We start from the raw sequence: 18,710 nt of genomic DNA on the forward strand, positions 1-18,710 counted from the left end.
AACAGAAACACAAGCTCCCTCTTTCCTGCACTGACAGTCAGAGAGGCCATCTCTCCACATTGCTCAAGTACAACATGTTGTAGGTTAATTGGCTGATCCCAGGTGGATGGAGTGATTGATGACCATGAAGAAGCAGAGAGGGACTGAGTAACAGACCGACACCGATGCAGAGTATGGCAGTTGGGGGAAAGAGAAAATTGGGGGACACTGAGACTAATTTAGCATCCTTCCCATCATTACCTGATAGCTGGGGGTGGGTCATTAGCTGAGCCTGTCCTATATGCTGGCTTCATGGTGCAGGATGAGGAACACCTGCTGAAGGTGGCAGATGGCAGATACAAAGAGCCCTGAAATAGACACAGTCAGGAGGGGACTGGTTCACATGATTGAGCTCTTGTTCCATTTCCTGTTGTTGGTTTATGTGTAGAAAACTAAAAGGACAGATTTATTTCTTTTCATTTTTAATGGAAAGACTGGCATTTAAGATGTGGCTCAAATTGTTGCAAAATTAGATGCAAAAGAAAATGCATATAAACGGCTGTATATAAACCACTAGCTTTCTGTGGTAGGAACAATGGCAATAATGTACATTTTGGCATCCTTTTTGAAAATTGCTTTGAAATAAAATGTCAGCTGCTTGACATTTTTATTTCAATAGATTGTTGTAATTTTCACCTTGATTGTCTCATTTTTATCCCTTCCCCTCCCCAAAAGTAAAATATGACGCAACACAAAGGTTTTGAAGTTAGCTTTGTTAAAAGATCCAAGATTGTTATGAAGAGTGTGTCAGACTGAGACAGGCAGTAAAAGCATTAAATCAAAAAAGATGAAAAGAGTTTAAGCTGCTCTAATTTAGGCTCAACAAATACAGGAGAACGTGACGAAGTGAAGGTGTCAAAGCTCTCATTTGTTTTTTCTTTTTGTAAACTCATTACACCGAAGCTTTAAGCATTAAAGTTGTTACTTTGTGTTAAAACATCATTCAATAAAGACTATTTTATAAATTAAACCTTTTCTTTGTAACTATATAAGATAGCTTACTCAACAACTCAACAGCCTAAGAAAGGAGTGCGTGTGCAATGCATTCAGCACACACATAAATGACTGTATTTACTTGCATTAAGTCTAATATGTAGTTGCAGCTGACAACATTAGCATTTACTGCGTCTTCCAGAAACCATTAGACATGACCTCTCCCAAACATTTTTGTTTTTGTTTTGTTTTGGGATTTTTTGTAAAGCTTAGGAGTAAGTGCTTAAAAGGATCATTCCAGTGTCTGTTTCCCATTAATGTGGCTGCTGTGGCTCTCTAGGTCATGGTAATTTTACTCTCTCTGTCTCCATTGTAGAGATTGAAAAGGCTTCCTTGATGTTAGAAAAAATTACCATTGAAAGCGGGTAATTTATTTGTTTACTTTCCATCAGACTTTAAAACAAACATGAAAAGTGATTTACATTAATATTGTTCCTTCTGGAAAAGCTGCAGGAAGCTCGTGCTGTTTGTTCTGATGAAAAAAAGAAAAGCTCACATTATACAACTTACCTTGTCTATATTGGAGCATGCGTCTGTGTGTCTGGGGCTTTTTGACCCTCAGCCCCTGTGGGACGTGGTCATTGAGGGAGGGGCTCTCCACTGGATGCTGCATGTGGGTACTTGTTGGTTCAGTGGCACGTGGCTGCATGTTGTGGCGTTGTCAGGAGGGGGGGCTCTGCCGATGTTTGGGGGTCTGAAGCCATGGGACCTGTTCTTGGCTCGTACCAGGGTGGCCAGCCTCTAGCAGGGTAGCAGCCCATTGCCTCTGGTAAGTCCTTTAGCTTAGCTCCTGCCCTGCAGAAGCCTATCGTAAAAAGAAGAATTCATGGCGTACAAAAAAATATAATTTTTTTGTTTATTTTGTAGTGTACTCAACCTCAGTGAGAAAATCTACATCTTGCAGCTATTTTCTTTGTTTTTTTAACCATTCAGCCATAAAAGACTGATGGGGTTTTCTCATCACCTGATCGATGGGCAGTGTTAAATACCCCAATTCTTTGATCTTTGGGCTGAAGGAAGAACAACACTCGGTGTATAAATGACAAAAGCATTACAAAATTCCGGACGGGAGATGTGCATAGAGAGGGTCACAGCAGATCTGTCATGATCCTGGGTCCTTTTGACCCAGCGTTTTGTGTTTTCTCTTCGCGATTTTGGTTCTGTTCTCTAATTGGTGTTTACCCTGTTTCCCCCCCGTGTGTTCCTGTTTTATTGTGAAGGTCTGCGTCTTATGTGAGTGTTTTCAGTTTGCCTCCCTGGTCTCGTCATGTTAATCACTCCCAGCTGTGTCTCCCACCTGTGTGTAATCTCCCTGTGTTCTGAGTGTATTTAAGTTGTATTTTCTGTCTCAGTAATCGCTGATTCGTCTGTGTTGTTTCCCCTCGGTCTCCCTGCGTCTTCCCGTATGTATTTCCCCGGACCTCCCTGCATCCTCGTTTCTGGTTTGTGTTATTAGTTTTACCCAGTTTAGGTTTTCCTGTTTCATGGTACCCACACCATTGCTGTTTGTATTTTCGGTTGTCAAATAAACACTCATCTGCACCAGAGCTGCCGCATTTTGGGTCCTATTTCATATTCCACACGGCTTGCCCCGGCAAACCGTGACAGTACGAACCAGCCACCATGGACCCAGCGGCAGTAAATCCGTCCGAGGAGCTCCAGGACGACATTACGTACAATGTGGAGATTCTCCTCGGGCTATGGCTAGAGAACCCTCCAGAGGAGCTCCGTCGTGCCGTGGAAAGTCGGCTACAACGGCTCTTTTCTGGCCTGCCATGGCTTCTGCAGTCGCTCCCTCCGACCATGCAGGCTTTTCTCCGGCTCACACCTCACCTCCTCTCAGCCACTCCTACCTCGCTGCCCGACTCGCCGGATGTGATCTTGCCCGGCCCGTCGGAGCCATCTGCGGGGAGGAGACGCCAATCGCACCGCAAGCGCTCCACCCCACAGCCGGACGTTCGGGCTTCTAAATCGCCGGCTGTGGTGAGTGAGGACTCTTTTTCATTTTCGGACTGCATGACCGTTCATTCAGGGGCTATGTTCTGTGCAGCATATGATATTGTGAACAGCATATCACCAGCTCAGTTAGCTCCCCCGCAGCCACTCCCAGCTCAGTTAGCTCCCCCGCAGCCACTCCCAGCTCAGTCTCCAGTGTCACTTTCAGCTCAGTCTCCAGTGTCACTTTCAGCTCAGTCTCCAGTGCCACCCTCAGTTCAGTCTCCAGTGCCACCCTCAGTTCAGTCTCCAGTTCCGCCTGTAGCGCAGGCCCCAGTAGCTCCAGTGCCACCTTCAGTTCAGTCTCCAGTGCCGCCTGTAGCGCAGGCCCCAGTAGCTCCAGTGCCACCTGTAGCGCAGGCCCCAGTAGCTCCAGAGCCCCCGCTACCCGTAGCCCGGCTCCAGTATCCCCGGTTTCACTCATTCACTCCATGCAGGGAGAAAGTCTAATTTCACCTCAAGGTGCTTTTCATGGTTCAGCCGCCATTGGCACAGTTTGCCGCTCCAGGGCTTCCCCAGAGGCTAGGTCTCAGTCCCCGGCTGATTCTGGACCCCTGAAGTCTATGCAGCCACCTGAGAACTGCACCATGTCAGCGTTGCCTGGGCAGAGCCAGTGCTCAGTGCATCGCCAGTTGCCTTCGTGTTTGCCAGAGGACTCCATGACTGCTGGCTTAATGGTGACTTCTGCTGGAGGGTCCGTAGGACCACTCCGGCCTTCGTCTCTAGTCTCCACTGGAGGGTCCGAGGGACCGCTCCGGCCTTCGTCTCTAGTCTCCGCTGGAGGGTCCGAGGGACCGCTCCGGCCTTCGTCTCCTGCCTCCGCTGGAGGGTCCGAGGGGCCCGTTCAGCCTCCTGCCTCCGCTGGAGGGTCCTAGGGGCCCGTTCAGCCTCCTGCCTCCGCTGGAGGGTCCGAGGGGCCTGTTCAGCCCGTCCAGCCGCCTGCTGTAGCTCCATCATCATCCTCGCCTGCTGCAGCTCCAGGGCCTTCAGCCTCGCCTGCTGCAGCTCCAGGGCCTTCAGCCTCGCCTGGCCCAGCCTCCGTGTCTTCAGCCTCGCCTGGCCCAGCCTCCGTGTCTTCAGCCTCGCCTGGCCCAGCCGCAGAGCCTTCAGCCTCGCCTGGTCCAGCCGCAGAGCCTTCAGCCTCGCCTGGTCCAGCCTCCGCCTCTTCATCCTCGCCTGGCCCAGCCTCCGCCTGTGCTTCGCCTGGTCCAGCTTCAACCTGTGCTTCGCCTGGTCCAGCTTCAGCCTGTGCTTCGCCTGGTCCGGATCGCCATCGCCTGAGTCGCCGCTGTTGCCGTCCGCACGGTCGACCCTCGGAACTGCTCCGTCGTCTCCCTCGTCGCCGCCGTTGCCTTCCGGCCCCCCGACCGCCATTGCCTGAGTGGCCGTCGTTGCCTTCCGCACGGCCGGCCCCCGGACCGCCATCGCCTGAGTGGCCGCCGTTGCCGTCCGCACGGCCGGCCCCCCGAACTGTGTCCATGTCGCCGCCGTTGCCGTCCGCACGGCCGGCCCCCCGAACTGTGTCCACGTCGCCGCCGTTGCCGTCCGCACGGTCGGCCCCCCGAACTGTGTCCACGTCGCCGCCGTTGCCATCCGCACGGTCGGCCCCCCGAACTGTTTGGACTCCTGTGCTGTCGGCCCCCTGGCCGGCCCCCTGAACTGTTTGGACTCCTGTGCTGTCGGCCCCCTGGACTCTTCTATTTTGGACTCTGTTTTTCCTTTGTTCTGGTGTGCTTCGTTTCTTTTGGGTTTGGGCTCGTTTTTTGTTTTTGTCTTTTGGCCTTCTGGTGCTCCGGTTTTGTTTTGCTTCGAGCCCTCCTTCCTGGGCCCCCACCGCCCGCCCTGGTCGGGTTGTTTTCTGTTTTTTCTGGCTGTTTTGTTTCTTGTTGGGCTGTCTGGAGCCTGCCTTTGAGGGGGGGGTACTGTCATGATCCTGGGTCCTTTTGACCCAGCGTTTTGTGTTTTCTCTTCGCAATTTTGGTTCTGTTCTCTAATTGGTGTTTACCCTGTTTTCCCCCCCGTGTGTTCCTGTTTTATTGTGAAGGTCTGCGTCTTATGTGAGTGTTTTCAGTTTGCCTCCCTGGTCTCGTCATGTTAATCACTCCCAGCTGTGTCTCCCACCTGTGTGTAATCTCCCTGTGTTCTGAGTGTATTTAAGTTGTATTTTCTGTCTCAGTAATCGCTGGTTCGTCTGTGTTGTTTCCCCTCGGTCTCCCTGCGTCTTCCCGTATGTATTTCCCCGGACCTCCCTGCATCCTCGTTTCTGGTTTGTGTTATTAGTTTTACCCAGTTTAGGTTTTCCTGTTTCATGGTACCCACACCATTGCTGTTTGTATTTTCGGTTGTCAAATAAACACTCATCTGCACCAGAGCTGCCGCATTTTGGGTCCTATTTCATATTCCACACGGCTTGCCCCGGCAAACCGTGACAAAATCTGGACGTGTCTCACAGTTACACAGACTAATAGCTTCTCTCCCGCTAAACAAATACAGGCCATTTACCATTTATACCTCAGCAGGATAATGCATCATAAAACAGTGTAATGATTTCGTAATCTTTAATAGTGATGGTAAATTTCATTTTTACTGAATCGAGTTTTAATGAGTCACTCACCAAAGTGAATCGGCTTTTTTGAGTCATTTGATTCACTGAGTCAGTTGACCAGAGAGTGCAAAAAATGTACATTTTCACTCAAACTTAATTTGTTTCTGTTTTCATGTAAATCCTACTGCTAAGATGAATGATTCTAAAAAAAACAACAACTATTTTATAGAGCAAAAAAGAGCAAAAACATTTCTAAAATTAAACAATTTCGTATCAAAATTGCTTAATAAATATTTATTTTGTTTATTTTTATTTTATTAGCATTTTCCTTAAATGTGTTAAATATATATTTTCTCATCTAAATGTCTACTGAGCTGTGAGCCAGGGGGCGGTAATGCACCTTAACATTGGTTGCCAACCAAGAAGAAGAAGAAGCTGTGAGCCAGGAGGGAGGGGGTGAGTGAGTGAGTGTTCCCTTTCAGTCGATTCACTCGGTACAACACATAAGTATGGGATATCACGCCCTCGCTTGTCCTGGCTGAAGAAACCTTTAATCACACCTTTAAGGCAGATGACGTGTGATGACACGTGCACGGCCCCGCCTGCATTCATAGCCGCTGTCATCACAGTCATCCCTCGGTTCTTACGCTCTTCACCTCTCTGAGAACACCTCTGCTGAGTTGGGCTAGCTAGCTGCTGCTAGTTAGCTCCGTTGTCTGCCAACTTGAACTTAGCTTAACTGCCCCTGTTGGTGTTAGCCTCCACCGCGCAGTTGGTGTGTAGGCTGCCTGCGGAGCGCTAATTTCAAGTTTCCCCGTGCAGCGTTTTGCTTTGTGTTTTGGAATGGACTCCAAACCGAAGCGAGCAAAGCAGAAATCTTCTCTTCGCCCCTGTCCTCAGGGATGCGGTTTGTCTTTGCACGACAGCGACCAGCACGATGCCTGTCCTGTCTGCCTGGGGATCGTCCACGCTAGGAGAGCGTTGACGATGATGACGTACTGGACATCGGCCTGGACATCCATGGTTTGTCGGAGGATGAGCAGGAGAGCTCATTGTCGGCCCAATGTACCGCTGCTGCTGCGCCGGTCGGCCACGGTGACACCTCTCTTTTCTCCCTGTTTCATCGTGCTGCTGAGAAGCTGCAGGTGGACTGGCCCTCTCCTCCGCCAGCTCAGCCATGTGGTGAATTGAGAAAAGGATCCAAGATGCAGGCACTGACTGGGGTGCGAGTGAATGTTTATTTGCAGAGGTGATAAGCTGACAAAAATAGGAGGAGCAGAGCAGGGAGTAAACCAATCTAAACTGGGGAAAACTAAAGAACTCAACTTAAACCAAACACGCACGGGAGGAGGAACAAAATACACAATGAAAGATGGCGGAGAGACGCAGACTGAACACCGGGTTACACAGAATGATGCAGAGTCCAAAAAGGCCCAGACGGACAAGTTCAGGGGGCCGACCCGGAGGCCGACAGCGCCAGAGGCCAAAACAGTTCAGTTCCGGGGGCCGACCGTGTGAAAGGCAGCGGCAGTGGGGCAGGTCCAGAGGCCAGCCACGCAGTAGGCAGTGGCATGGAAACAGTTCTGGGGCCGACCGTGCGGACGGCAACAGCGGCATAAAAGCAGTTCTGGGGGCCGACCGTGCGGACGGCAACAGCGGCATGAAAGCAGTTCTGGGGGCCGACCGTGCGGACGGCAACAGCGGCATGAAAGCAGTTCTGGGGGCTGACCGTGCGGACAGCAACAGCGGCATGAAAGCAGTTCTGGGGGCCGACCGTGCTCACGACAGTGGTGGCAACAATGCAAGTCCGGAGGCCGGCCACGGTGGCGAAGATGCCCAACATGCGGCCTGGCAGATGACCGACGATGTTGAGGCGGCAGCTGGCGACCAGAAGGCTGCGTGGCCCCCCAGTACCAGGTGAGAAGGAGGCTGGACCAGACGAGGCAGAAGCAGAGGCTGGACCAGACGAGGCTGGACCAGACGAGGCAGAAGCCGAAGCTGAACCAGGCGGCGTGGGTGAAGCTGAAGCTGGACAAGGCGACGGCTGAACCAGGCGGAGGCGAAGCCGAAGCTGAACCAGGCGGCGTGGGTGAAGCTGAAGCTGGACAAGGCGACGGCGTGGGTGAAGCTGAAGCTGGACCAGGCGACGGCGTGGGTGAAGCTGAAGCTGGAGCTGGCGACGGCGTGGGTGAAGCTGAAGCTGGACCAGGCGACGGCATGGGTGAAGCTGAAGCTGGACCAGGCGACGGCGTGGGTGAAGCTGAAGCCGGACCAGGCAAAGCTGAGGCAGAGGCTGGACCAGGCGAAGCTGATGAAGCTGATGAGGAGGCTGCTGCGGACGAGGATGATGAGACTGCAGCTGGCGAGGATGATGAGTCTTGGGGCTGGACGGGCTCCTCGGGCCCTCCAGCTGACGAGGCAGGAAGCTGGCTAGGTTCTCCTGAACCTCCAGCTGACGAATCTTGGGGCTGGACGGGCTCCTCGGGCCCTCCAGCTGACGAGGCAGGAAGCTGGCTAGGTTCTCCTGAACCTCCAGCTGACAAGGCAGGAAGCTGGACGGGCTCCTCGGGCCCTCCAGCTGATGAGGCAGGAAGCTGGACGGGCTCCTCGGGCCCCCCAGCGAAGACAGTCTCAGAACCAGTGGGCACTGGTGGGCACTCTCACTATGAACAGCCCCAGAAAACACAGTCTCAGAAGCACCAGCGTCCTTAAAACTCACCACAGATGGTCGCACAGGAGTCCCTGAATCCGGCTGTGGGGTGAAGCGCCGGTGGCGCGAACGTTGCTTCCCCACCACTGACGGCTCCGACGGGCAGGGCAAAACCTCCGGCGGGTCGGGCCGTGAAACCTCCGGTGGGTGAAGCTGAGACGGCTGCTTCGGGACGGTCGTAGTCCACTGTTGCTGGGCAGAACCCGCCACTTCCCGAGCTTGCACTGCCTCCCGGGCTTTATGCAGCTCAGAGATTAAATCCGTAAATCCCCTGACCTGGTGGAGATAGGGATTTCCATCCAGAATAGCCTCAATGGCATTTAACCCCACAACCTTTGCTCGTGCGTTGGAGGTGTGGGTTACCCAGTCCGCCAGGCGTAGGGCGCGTGTGAGGTCGCTCTCCCCGGTCGAGGCCGCTGGATCCATCTTGTGGTCGCGTCGTACTGTCACGGCTGCACAGCAGTCATGTGGTGAATTGAGAAAAGGATCCAAGATGCAGGCACTGACTGGGGTGTGAGTGAATGTTTATTTGCAGAGGTGATAAGGTGACAAAAACAGGAGGAGCAGAGCGGGGAGTAAACCAATCTAAACTGGGGAAAACTAAAGAACTCAACTTAAACCAAACAAAATACACAATGAAAGATGGCAGAGAGACGCAGACTGGGTTACACAGAATGATGCAGACGGACATGGAGTTAAACAGACGACACGACAGAGAGCACAGGAAAACACAGGGCTTAAATACACGGGGAGGAATCACGGAATGGGCCAAAGGAGGGAGACACAGCTGGGAGCAATTAGGCTAACGAGACAGGGGAGCGGTAAAACTGAACACACTGACATGAAACATGAACTTTCAGAATAAAACAGGAAACTAACAGACACAGAGAACCAGACAGGACACTGAACTTGACAGGCAGACTCATGAGCAGACACAATAACACCATGGACAGACAGAGGGAACACAGAGAAGTGGGAGCAGGCAGGCAAAGAACAGAAACCTAACAAATGGCAAAATCACAACAGAATACACACTCGGAATGAACAAAAGCATAAGGAAACACAAAACACTGAGTCCTCAGACTCAGGACCATGACAGTCGCGGTTCGCGGGGTTTTTCCTCCCACCGGAGCCTGCAACGGCCAAAAACTGCCTTCCCATGTTCCCAGACTTTCTCTGCGAGCTAACAGCATCATGGGACAAACCTCTGTCTACCCGCGTCACTATGGACAGTACATGGAATTGGACGGCGCCGAGGGGGCTGGCCTAGCTAACCCACCCCCTATGGAGCCGTCTCTGGCTGCTTATCTGGCCCCGTCCCATAACCATGGTGTCGGCGGCCCCGCAACTCCGCAACTCTGCCTGCTTCGCAGCTGGAGAAGATTTATCGAGCTCAGGCCGGCACTGCTCGCGCCATGAGCTCTGTCACCATGCTCCAGACGTACCAGGCAATGTGCCTGGCGGAGGTCGGATCGCTGGTTCTTGATGACAGCCCGCTGGCACCTCTTACCTTAACGAGGTCAGAGTCGCCACAGATTACATCCTCTGTGCGTCTCGCTGTGCAGCGCTCTCCCTGGGCAGAGGGATGACTTCGACAGTAGTGGCGCAGAGGCACCTGTGGCTAACCCTCTCTGACGTCCCGGATAGGGACAGGGCGGTATATCTAGACGCACCAGTGTCTGCAGCTGGGTTATTCGGACATTCACTTGAAGCCATTCAGGCTAGATTCGATCTGAGGAAGAAGCAGACGGAAGCTCTGCGCAACATCATCCCCAGACGTCAGCCCAAGCCCACAGCTAGCTCTCACAGGCCCGCCGCTCCTCTGCCGACTGGCAAGAGACCGGCGCCCACTGCTGAAGTGGGTGTTCCGCCAGCGAGAGCACATCCTCCGGCCCGAGCTCCACGCCAGTCGGCCTGGAGCAAAGGCCCACCCTCGGGACCCGACGCCCAGGAGGAAGAAGCCTCAGCCCTCCTAGCTGTGGTTTCGAGTGGAGAGGGGGTCCAGCAGCAGGGAGACGCTGTTTTTACCCCTCTGTTGCCGCACAAGAGGTGCCGCTTAAGTTCTGTTCAGGTTGTCAGCCCCAGAAGGCGCTGCACTTTCCTAACACTGTCTCCCAAGCACAAAACCCCTGCACACAAAATGCCTCATGCCTGTTCAGGTGTGTTAAATGTTCAGGTGACCACATCGAGTGTTCCCGCTGTTTTTCATTGTTGTGCCCCAGAAAAGGTGCCTCCAACAAAATGTATAAATGTACATTTTACAATTTTACAATCAATAAAGAGTGTTGTTTATTCTCAAACAATCACAAATGCTCAGCGTGCAGGCAGAATGAGCCAGTTCAGGCAGGTGATGCAGTCCCCTGCAGACACACTGGGGGGCGACAACGCCCCGCCGACGGTGCTGCAGGTCAGCTGGCTGGCTGCTCACTTCCCTCCGTGGCATGCTTGCGCCCCCTCTCCGTGCGTGCTGTGAACCATTGCCATGGGTTACCGGTTGCAGTTCCGGGTCAAGCCGCCTTGTTTCCAAAGAGTCGTAAACACGACTTTCAACACCGAGGCGGCCATGATAGGAAACAAAGGCGCTATTGCAGAAAAGAGCAATACGAGTGGTCCCCGTTCGGAGACAGACAAAGGTTGGCTTCTGCCAAGTCTTGCATGCCATTCCATCCTGACAGGTAGGTGTGAAAGCGATAGAGGTTCCACAGAAGACTGTCTTCCAGAGCTCAAGTTCGTCATTACTGGGGTCGGAGCTTGGGTTCTCTGGCCATGTATCAGGACTGTTGAGCAGAAAGGGGGGTCCATTAGACCACCAATTAGGCACTTTGAGCTCGGCCAGAGCCTTCCCTCTTGTCAGGTCATCCGCTGGGTTACTCTCTGAGTCTATGTAGCGCCAGGTACAGTGTTCCGTCAACTCCTGTATCTCAGCTACCCTGGCTCCTACAAAAACCTTGTTGCGGCAGGACTGTGAGCTCAACCAAGTGAGAACAGTGGTCGAATCAGACCACAGGACTGTTCTTTCAATCGCTGAGGTGAGTTCCCTATTCAGGGTACTGGCCAGCTGCGCTGCCAGCAAAGCTTCGCAGAGCTCGAGGCGGGGAATAGAGAGAGCTTGTTTGGGGGCTACACAGGATCGAGCTAGGATGAAGGTGAAGGGAACTTGCCCATCCTGTTCTACAGTCCTCATATAAGACACCTCTCCATAAGCTTTCTCAGAAGCATCTGCCAAAATGTGCACCTCACGGATGGCCCCCTTTGAGTTAGCACTGGCAGGAACATAGGCACGTGGGAAGGTAAGGTGAGGTAAAAACTGAAGTTCCGCCTCCCAGTCAGACAAAGCTTGCAGGAGGGTGGAGGGGAGATTCGAGTCGTCCCAACCATGCTTCTTATCCCATAGCTGCCTGAGGAGGAGCTTGGCCTGAGTGGTGAAGGGTAACAGATAGCCCAAAGGGTCGTACTATGAGGCTAGGACTCTATAGATGTTTCTGAGGGTTGGCATCTCATAGGACACGGGCATGTGCTTATACCCCAAGGAGTCGGTATTCCAGTCCAAGCTGAGCCCGAGCGTGGTCTCTAGCGGGTTGGATTTGTCCTCATCTAGCCACAGATCCAGACTCTGTGATCTAGCTTCTGGAGGCAAATGGCTCAGGACACTTGGATCATTACAAGCCCACTGACGTAGCTCAAAGCCGATTTCAGCAACTCTCTTAGCCAATCCACCAGATCTCTAGCTTCTTCCGGTGAGCGTAGTGTAATAAGCTACTTTTCTGACACAGTAATTAGATAAGTATTTTAACAATATTGACTAAGTAATTAGTAATTAGTAATTAATTACTTTTTTAAAGTAACTTACCCAACACTGCACCATAGTGATGGAAATTTATAAGGCTGCTATTTCTTTGTGTCAAGCTGATCTTACTGAAAGAAAAGCTCCATATAGTCTTACTTCGTCTACTTTGTTTTTCTTTCAAAAAACATGCAGACTGCTACGATGCTGTCTGTACTGTTGTTTGACCACTTTACAAAGGTAAATAAAATGCATAAAGAAATGCACCTCAGTTTATTTCAGATTTCCATAACAAGGTTGGTCGCAAAAGTAAGACCCCCATGGATGATTGGATCTTGAGTCAAAGATGGAAAGTGAATGATCATTCTGGAAAAATGCACTAACAGCCCCTACCTTGCAAAGATAAGGGACAAAGAGAGATGACCTTTTGGATCCCACACAGCCTCCACTGGGGTCTTCGGGATTGAATCACATTGTCCTCCATTGTGATTGGGGCCATGGGCTTGTTTCGTTACTTCACACTAAAGCAACTAGCTTGTCACAATGTCACTCTAAGCCAGTGGTTCCCAAACTTTTTTTGCTAGGCCCCCCTTTGTTCGCCCCCCGCGCACAAACACATCCTCCAACCACACACACCTATTTTGCTCCATTGCGGTTTATTTCACACCTCAAACATTTAGTAAACAATTAAGCAAATACAAGTAATCTGCAATAAATTACAGGTAGTAATAAAATAAACTACTAACTCTGTTACGCTACGTCCACACCTACACGGGTGATTTTGAAAACGCAGCTGTTTCGTCCACACGTAAACGGCGTTTCGAATCACCGAAAACTGAGATTTTTTTAAAACTCCTTTTTTGCGTTTCCGTGTGGACGAGGAATACAGAGTTCAACACGCAACGTCAAAGGTAAGTGCCTTTTTTCACGTCAGCTGTGCGCCACGTTATTGTTTACATGAGATGAATTGCAGAATGGCAGATAGACACAAAATACTGTTAATCTGACTATCTGCAGGTTTTACACACTTACATACACACACGCAGTTACTGTCCCTCCATTTAGAAAGGCAGATGCTCACGGTGTAATTATTTTACCTGTAGTTATTTTTTTCCTGTGTAATAATATTCAACACTGCTATCAATACATTTTTCCAAAAATGCCTCTCTGTGCAAAATGGGTTCAAAAACATAAACAACTGTGGGATACTGTTTGTCCATGTTTTGAACCAAGGGAACAAATCGTGGCAGGATCAGCCTGATGTTATTTGTATCCCGCTGTAACTTTACTGTATAAAGAGCTAATATCTCCAAAATGTCAGGAGTAGTTAGTCATTATGAGAAGTGTTTGTGAACTAAAAATCAAGAATGTTGGGATACTGTTTGTCCGTGATTTGAACAGCCCAGCACGTGCTCCTGACTAAGGGAAAACCAATTATGTAGGGGAGAGCTACCTTGGCACTTGTGCAGGTGAAGCCAAAGGGAAGATATGCTTCACCATATTTTCTAGTCTTTGGCTTAGAATGAAGTTGGTTTGGAAACATATTCAGCGATGCGTCATCTCCTGCTTTGCGTTTGTGTAGGTGCCCCGTGCTAGCAGTGTCCAAGCCTTTTTTCATACCACGCCCCCCTGCAATGGCTCTGCCCCCCCCCCCCCCCCCCCAAGGGGCGGGCCCCACACTTTGGGAAGGTCTGCTCTAAGCTTACTCACAAGATCGGCTGCCTTGAAGGCAAAAGGCTGTTACCCTTCTTCTAATTTTAGCTTCTGTCAGACCACAAGCTGGTCTCTGAGTCCAATCAAGGATCCTGAGCTTGGAAGCAGTGGGCAGCCATAGACATCATAGTTACAGTATTAATTGGTTATGGTTTTAGAAGCGTGGTTGGAGACATTCGAGGCTGTCTCAGTAACACAAGCCTCTCTAATGTTTCAAACAGTCAGACAAGATGAAAAAGAAGGCCTTTTCTGTCATGGTCCCTGTGCTCCGCTGGTCAATCCTCTATTGGGCAGGGCCGGCCCGTGGCATAGGCCGTATAGGCAAATGCTAAGGGCGCTGTCCATCAGGGGGCGCCACGCCAGTGCCTCAAATGTTGGGAAAAAAAAAAAAGTTGGTACTATTATTTCTAAATACAAAAAATAATCCCACGTTAATTAAAATGCAAAGTAAAGCTTATTTAATAGAAATATTATTTGTTACAACATTACACTACACTGCTGATGTAGGGGGGCGCCACCTAAAATCTTGCCTAGGGCGCCAGATTGGTTAGGGCCGTTTCTGCTATTGGGCAATATGTTTGTGGTTTGTTTGCTCTCTCGCTCTCGCTCTCTCTCTCTCTCACTCTCTCTCTCTCTCGCCACGGCGATGCTCACTGCGGGCTCCCGCTGCTGGCCCACACACCTGCTCATCACCACACCGGCCGCTGATCCCAGCTGATTACTGCACTACTTAGATGGCGAGTCTGCACTAGTCTTCGCTGGATCGTTGAGCTATCAGTGTCAGTTAGACTTGTGTTTCTGCTAACCTGTACTTTGAGAATTTCTTATAATTATCCTTCTAACCCGACGTTTTGTGTGTAGATCGTTTTTGGAACCCGATGCGGAGAGGAGTGATTGAGGGGGAACGTTTTTGTACAGAAAGTATGGAACACCCTTCTCCCAACCCTGATTCCCAAGGACCCTGGCGACCCGGACCCGTTTCCCCTGCACGTTGTATATAGCCACTTGGTGTATGTGTTCACTGTAAATAAACGCACTGTCCTTCGCTTAAAGGAAAACCCTGGCCTGTGCCTGAGTCTCTTTCGGAAACCTTATCATTTTCAAACAGTTCTAGACCTCAAAAAACCCCAAAGACTCAATGAAGACAACAATATGGTGAGCTGACACCAGTTCTTGAAAAGCACAAACAAACTGGAGCTTATTTATTCAGTTGTTTGCTAACACCACAGTCTTTCTAGTTTTTCTGCGGTTATGTGTGAAAAGTTACAAGAATTTCAGAAACGCTCTGTCAGTGTCATCCTGAGCTTTGGTCCATTCACACTCATTTACCTTCAAAGTGGGTTGCATGTGTACTGCCTGACATTAGATCTGCGTGGCCTCAATGCCCACTCTTTTAGTTCTATATACGCGTATTGGCCAGTTTGCCGAGAAGCGTCCAGGAAGATGGAGAGCAACAGAGCACGGCAGCCTGCCAAAGGCTGACCGAGAAAAGCGAAAGCACAGGAGGGATTTAGTCAAGTGCTCATTTAAATATGAGTGAGCAACAGACTGTGGAATTTGAATGAGATTATAAAGGGAGACGGGTAGGATGAATTTCAATTTGAGAGCATTACACGTATTCTCTGTGTGTCTCTTCATCCCACTACCCCCGCGCCTTACCCACCATCCTCCCAGAGGTGAGAAAATAACTCCCAACAAAGAAGCGGGAGGGAGGAAGTTGGCAGCGCTGTCGCCAAATAGCGAAGCCCAACGGTTGTTATGGCACGGAGACTCCTCCCCTCCCATTATCTGTGAACATACACACAAACACGCACACACCAGAAAACACAGGTGGGAACACATACACACGCACGCACACACACACAGACTAGGATCTAGGTTAACAGAGCATCATATCCGAGTGCATCTCTCCAGCACTGCAGTGGTACGCATTGCACCTCATCTAAAAGCTCTTTATCAAATTATAGCCTCCAATAGCAATATAGCCGTAGAATATATACATATATATGTACAAAGACAACATGAGCAGCAGCAGGTTGATGGAAGGCACTGAAGTAGGGAGAAAAAGACAGATGGAGAAAACACAGTGAGTTACAGGGAAAAAAGAGCAAAAAGGGAAAGCCGGGAGGGTGGGAGAGCAGACTGCGAGAGAGAGAGAGAGAGAGAGTGAGTGAGGGGGGGAGGTTTATCCAGCAGCGCTGATGAGACAGAAGTTTCAGCTCTGTGCGTTGTACACGGCCAGGACAGAAGAGACCTTCCGCATACATACAGGTGAGACAGCTCACTTCTTCTTCCCCTCTGAAGCACGGCTTGTAGCCTTTGTGCATGCTGAAACGTAATGCAGACATTCAGGTGCAACAGAGAATGCTAGGAACTTGGTGCTGGGAGCGCAGCCTAAGTTGTGAGTGTGCTGGCATTCATCGAGCGCATCACTCGGGGTTCAGCAGATGTCCCGAGAGACAAACAAGACAACCAGTCCAGAATGTGCTCTGATTTTTCTGATAAGTAATTTCCCAGATGAGCTCAAAAAGCAAGGGGCAGCGTAAGTGTTGGTGTGATGTTAATGGATGCTTTAAGTGTTGCTTGCTGTGTAAGTGCTGGGAGAAAAGAGCTATACTGCCTTCAGTGCGCATTCAGCAGTCATGCCGCGTCTGAGCAGCATGCATTATTTATCTGCACTGATCTCCAGAAACAGTGACACCTCACAAAAGCAGAGGGTGTAATGCATATAATGTCTATATAATGTCACATGTGGCAGCTGGGCTGATATAATGCACTGTGGGAATGCGAGCAGAGGGACAACCTGCAGCTTGCATATGTTTAGCTGAGCTACAGTTGCTTTGTCTTGTTTGTAACATCTTGCCACGGTGGGTTGCAGTGTGGCAAAGACAGCATGCATGGATATCCTATGGTTTATTTATCTGCCATTATCTGCGGCAGAGATACAGGAGAGCAGAAGGAGGCTGTGAATTAGGCTGAGGAGATGAGATCTCTCTTATCTTAAGATGGGTTTTCTGCACAAAGGCGGTTGACTCCTTTTGTCTGCAGATACAATATCTTAATCCGCATCAGTGTAACATACGGCTGCGGCGGGCTACAGATTGATCCTCGTGCTCAGTGTGTGTGCAGATTACACATTTGTCAGGGACATATGCTGGTGTTATTTACAGCATCTGTGTGTGTGTGTGTGTGTGTGTGTGTGTGTGTGTGTGTGTGTGTGTGTGTGTGTGTGTGTGTGTGTGTGTGTGTGTGTGTGTGTGTGCCTGCATCCAGCTGCTTCTGCCTTCTTTTATTGAGGAGCTCTTGATGTCGTGAGAGCAAACAAAGAAACCTAGAGTTATGAGATATAAAAATATACACACTGCCAGCGCAATAAATTGACAAGTAAAGAATTGTCTCAACCAAACACAGCCCGGAGGGAGGGAGCATCAAGCAGTTGAGGAAAGTTTCAAGCTTGTTGCTTTGCAGTAGATTGCAGCTGTAAATGGTGTCGTTTTACCTGTTGTACGGTTTTACCATACAGGCAGAGCCTTCAGTTTTCAGGCCCCTCTTCTCTGGAACCAGTTTCCTGTTTGGATTCAGGAGACAGACACTATCTCTACTTTTAAGATTATTCATTACTAAGATTATTCTCTCACCCCAGCATGTCACAGCAGATGGCCCCGCCCCTCCGTGAGCCTGGTTCTGCCGGAGGTTTCTTCCTGTTAAAAGGGAGTTTTTCCTTCCCACTGTTGCCAAAGTGCTTGCTCATAGGGGGTCATATGATTGTTGGGTTTTTCTCTGTATTTAGTTTTGTAGGATCTACCTTACCATATAAAGCGCCTTGAGACGACTGTTGTTGTGATTTGGTGCTATATAAATAAAATAAAATTGAATTGCTGTATTAAGTCGACCATCCTTTTGACATCATACACTCTATGCAGACGATAGATGTAGCCACATGACATTACGCACTGGTTTGTGGACTTTTTGCTTTTTGGCTGCTGCTTTATCTGTGTCATGATCATGAAACACAAAAGCATGTGTTTCTTAGGATGCTTAACAAAGAAGTAAAACCAGCAGCTTAACAAGTTCTTTGGCTTAAGCAACCAAGTTTTATTCAAGTGAGCCCTTTTTTTCATAATAAATACGAGCCTGTAGCATTTAGTGACAATAGCATATGAAGACTGTAGCTTGAGGCGACTGCATTTACGTACTTCTGAGGATGATGTTTGGGGTTTTAACAGACAGACTGAGATTAAAATAGTTGCAGCTACACAACCCTAAAGCTTCTGTAAATAACATTTAATCTTCTGCATTCCTGCACCAAACAGTCAGCCTGTCTTGTTCATTTGTGCTGACGACCTTGGATTGGAAATCAACTTGTTGCATGCAATATTGTTGCATATTCAACACTAACAGCGTGGTTTGTATGAGTGTGTGAGAGCGAAAAGGCCGGTAACCCCTCTCAAATATTCAAAAAGAAAAAGCTCGAATGCTTGAAAAACAGGGCAAAGATTTATTCAAGTTGAAGCCATGCTGTTCTCAGTCAGTCTCCTTTTTGTCATGCTTTAATTCTCATTTAGAAAGGGCTCACTCTGCTGCTCACTGCTCCAACTGTGACAGGTGCAGCTTTTCCCAAAGGAATGCCTTCTGATGGGAGCTTTAAAAAAAATCTATATCAATGCATTCTTTTTTTCTGGATTTCTCCTGACACATGAAGGGTATAGGAAAGAAAAACAGTGGTCCATCTTTTCATTGACCACATCTACACATAGTTCAGGCGTTCAGTGTTAAAAGGCACTGAAGGCATAAAGAGCCGATCACTACAGATCCAGATCCATCATGATGTTACTGAGGTGTGACTCACTTTAAAAAGAAAACAGCAGAAATGCAGTTTACTTGTACTCGTGCTAGAGAGTTTTCTTTGTTTTCTTTGTATTACTGTGGGG

The 18,710-nt window shown here is 49.6% G+C and overlaps 1 protein-coding gene across 1 annotated transcript in view; it reads left to right on the forward strand.

Annotated features, from left to right (window-relative positions):
* The first annotated feature begins 15,622 nt into the window (after positions 1–15,622).
* Positions 15,623–18,710, forward strand: part of c1qtnf4 (C1q and TNF related 4) — a 53,692-nt gene continuing 50,604 nt past the window's right edge. Inside the window, exon 1 of the mRNA XM_085461069.1 lies at positions 15,623–16,050. Within this exon, the coding sequence (XP_085317195.1) occupies positions 15,981–16,050 (70 nt within the window). The 5' untranslated portion in view covers positions 15,623–15,980. The remainder of the gene's footprint in view (positions 16,051–18,710) is intronic.

This window comes from Copadichromis virginalis, linkage group LG1 (assembly GCF_057382275.1).
Source record: "Copadichromis virginalis isolate Kocher_CV1m ecotype Utaka linkage group LG1, C_Virginalis_male_GT1.1, whole genome shotgun sequence".
Lineage (NCBI taxonomy): Eukaryota > Metazoa > Chordata > Actinopteri > Cichliformes > Cichlidae > Copadichromis > Copadichromis virginalis.